Below are 1,519 nucleotides of genomic sequence, written 5' to 3' on the forward strand. Positions count from 1 at the left end.
TCACATTTATGCTAGTTGTCCACCACATACCCCCGTGATGATGTATAAAATGGGTGATGCGTTACCAAGACCAATCCAATCAAGGCCATATTCCATCACTTAACCTTGCAGGATCCAGTCCCTTTGCAGGCGATGCTCGCCATTTCCTCAAACACCTAGCGGGTGCGGCGGGCCAGAATGAGTCGGTTCAATCACTCACCCACAAAATGCGAGCTTTGAGGCTATTAAACGAGCGCCTTCAGCACGACGTATGTGGGAAGCATGATGGTACAATTTACGCGGCTGCAACTATGGCCGTGATCGAAGTCAGTATTGCGTCTCTGTTTTATTCCAGGCGATTTTATTGTGCGCCGCTGATCTATTACAGAAATGGTCCAAGGACCTAACTGTTGAACGCATGCATAATCAAGGAATCAGGCAAATAGTGCGACGACGAGGTGGTATGAGTGGTGTCAAGGCCAGCAGCCCATTTCTGGAAAGTGTCTTGTATTGGTATGTACTTGACTAGCAGTCATCTTTTCTCTCAAGTTCATCCGTCGTTGAAATTGCTGAATAATCTTCATAGGGTTGATTTCAGTAGCGCTCCAAGGGCTATCGTGGGGGCTAATCTTCCATGGACTGGCAATATTCCAGACACAGTACCATCGACTCTTCCCTATTTGTCCCCTGAACTTCGTATTCCTCTGAGTTCATTCGATCATTCTATGGACACAGACCCAGAGGAAATATCGAGTGTATTGCGAGCATGTGAAGATTTCCTGACTTTCTTCCGCTCTCTCGATGCGTTGCAATACTCACTTATTACCAACGCCATTCCTAGCCCTCAAAGTTTTCGTCAGGGTCAAGACTTTCAACCACCAAGGCTTAATCTTTTTGGCCCATCAACACCTCTATATTCTATTCTTACCACGCTCCCTGATTATGACCACGGAATTCGTGACGTTCGCTATATCGACGAGTATTCTTGCATGGCCTGTCTACTGTATCTCAACATCGCATTGTATGACCATTATCTAGCCTCGTACAATTTTGACCATTACCTCGAGTGGGTCACATTGGAGCTCAAAAAGATCAATCCACATTCAACCCCTAGCATCTCATCGCTGCTGTGGATATTCTTGGGACATGGGGGATATATGTCAACCGGACCTTCAGATAAAGGAGAGAGAAGTTGGTTTGTATCACGAATGTTGCGTGTAGCCAAGAAACTGGAGTGGAAACGATCTGGGACATTATGGGACAAACTACGCAGTATTCTTCTTGGATTTTTAACGTCGCACCAAGAATGTGGAATCGGAAGAGACGTGGTGAGCCAAGCAGAATCTCTCGCCCGCCAAAACCGTCGTGGTTTGCTCTGGGATGAAGATGAAATGCGGAGAGAAATCTTAGGACCTCTATACACCGGACCTCCGGTTTATTCTATCACTTCCACCAGTGCAGACCACTTACTACAGCCATCAACACCTCCTGGCTGTAAGGATCATCAGGTTTGAAATTGTCATAAATCAAGCGACCAACT

At 46.3% G+C, this 1,519-nt stretch overlaps 1 protein-coding gene across 1 annotated transcript in view; it reads left to right on the plus strand.

Annotated features, from left to right (window-relative positions):
• Positions 1 to 1,493, plus strand: part of HCAG_08952 (predicted protein) — a gene marked incomplete at both ends in the record, with an annotated part of 2,167 nt that extends 674 nt beyond the window's left edge. Inside the window, 3 exons of the mRNA XM_001536067.1 lie at positions 130 to 305; positions 368 to 492; positions 566 to 1,493. Coding sequence (XP_001536117.1) covers positions 130 to 305; positions 368 to 492; positions 566 to 1,493 — 1,229 coding nt within the window. The remainder of the gene's footprint in view (positions 1 to 129; positions 306 to 367; positions 493 to 565) is intronic.
• Positions 1,494 to 1,519: the final 26 nt, after the last annotated feature.

Source organism: Histoplasma capsulatum, genomic scaffold (assembly GCF_000149585.1).
Source record: "Histoplasma capsulatum NAm1 scaffold_14 genomic scaffold, whole genome shotgun sequence".
Classification (NCBI taxonomy): Eukaryota; Fungi; Ascomycota; class Eurotiomycetes; order Onygenales; family Ajellomycetaceae; genus Histoplasma; species Histoplasma mississippiense.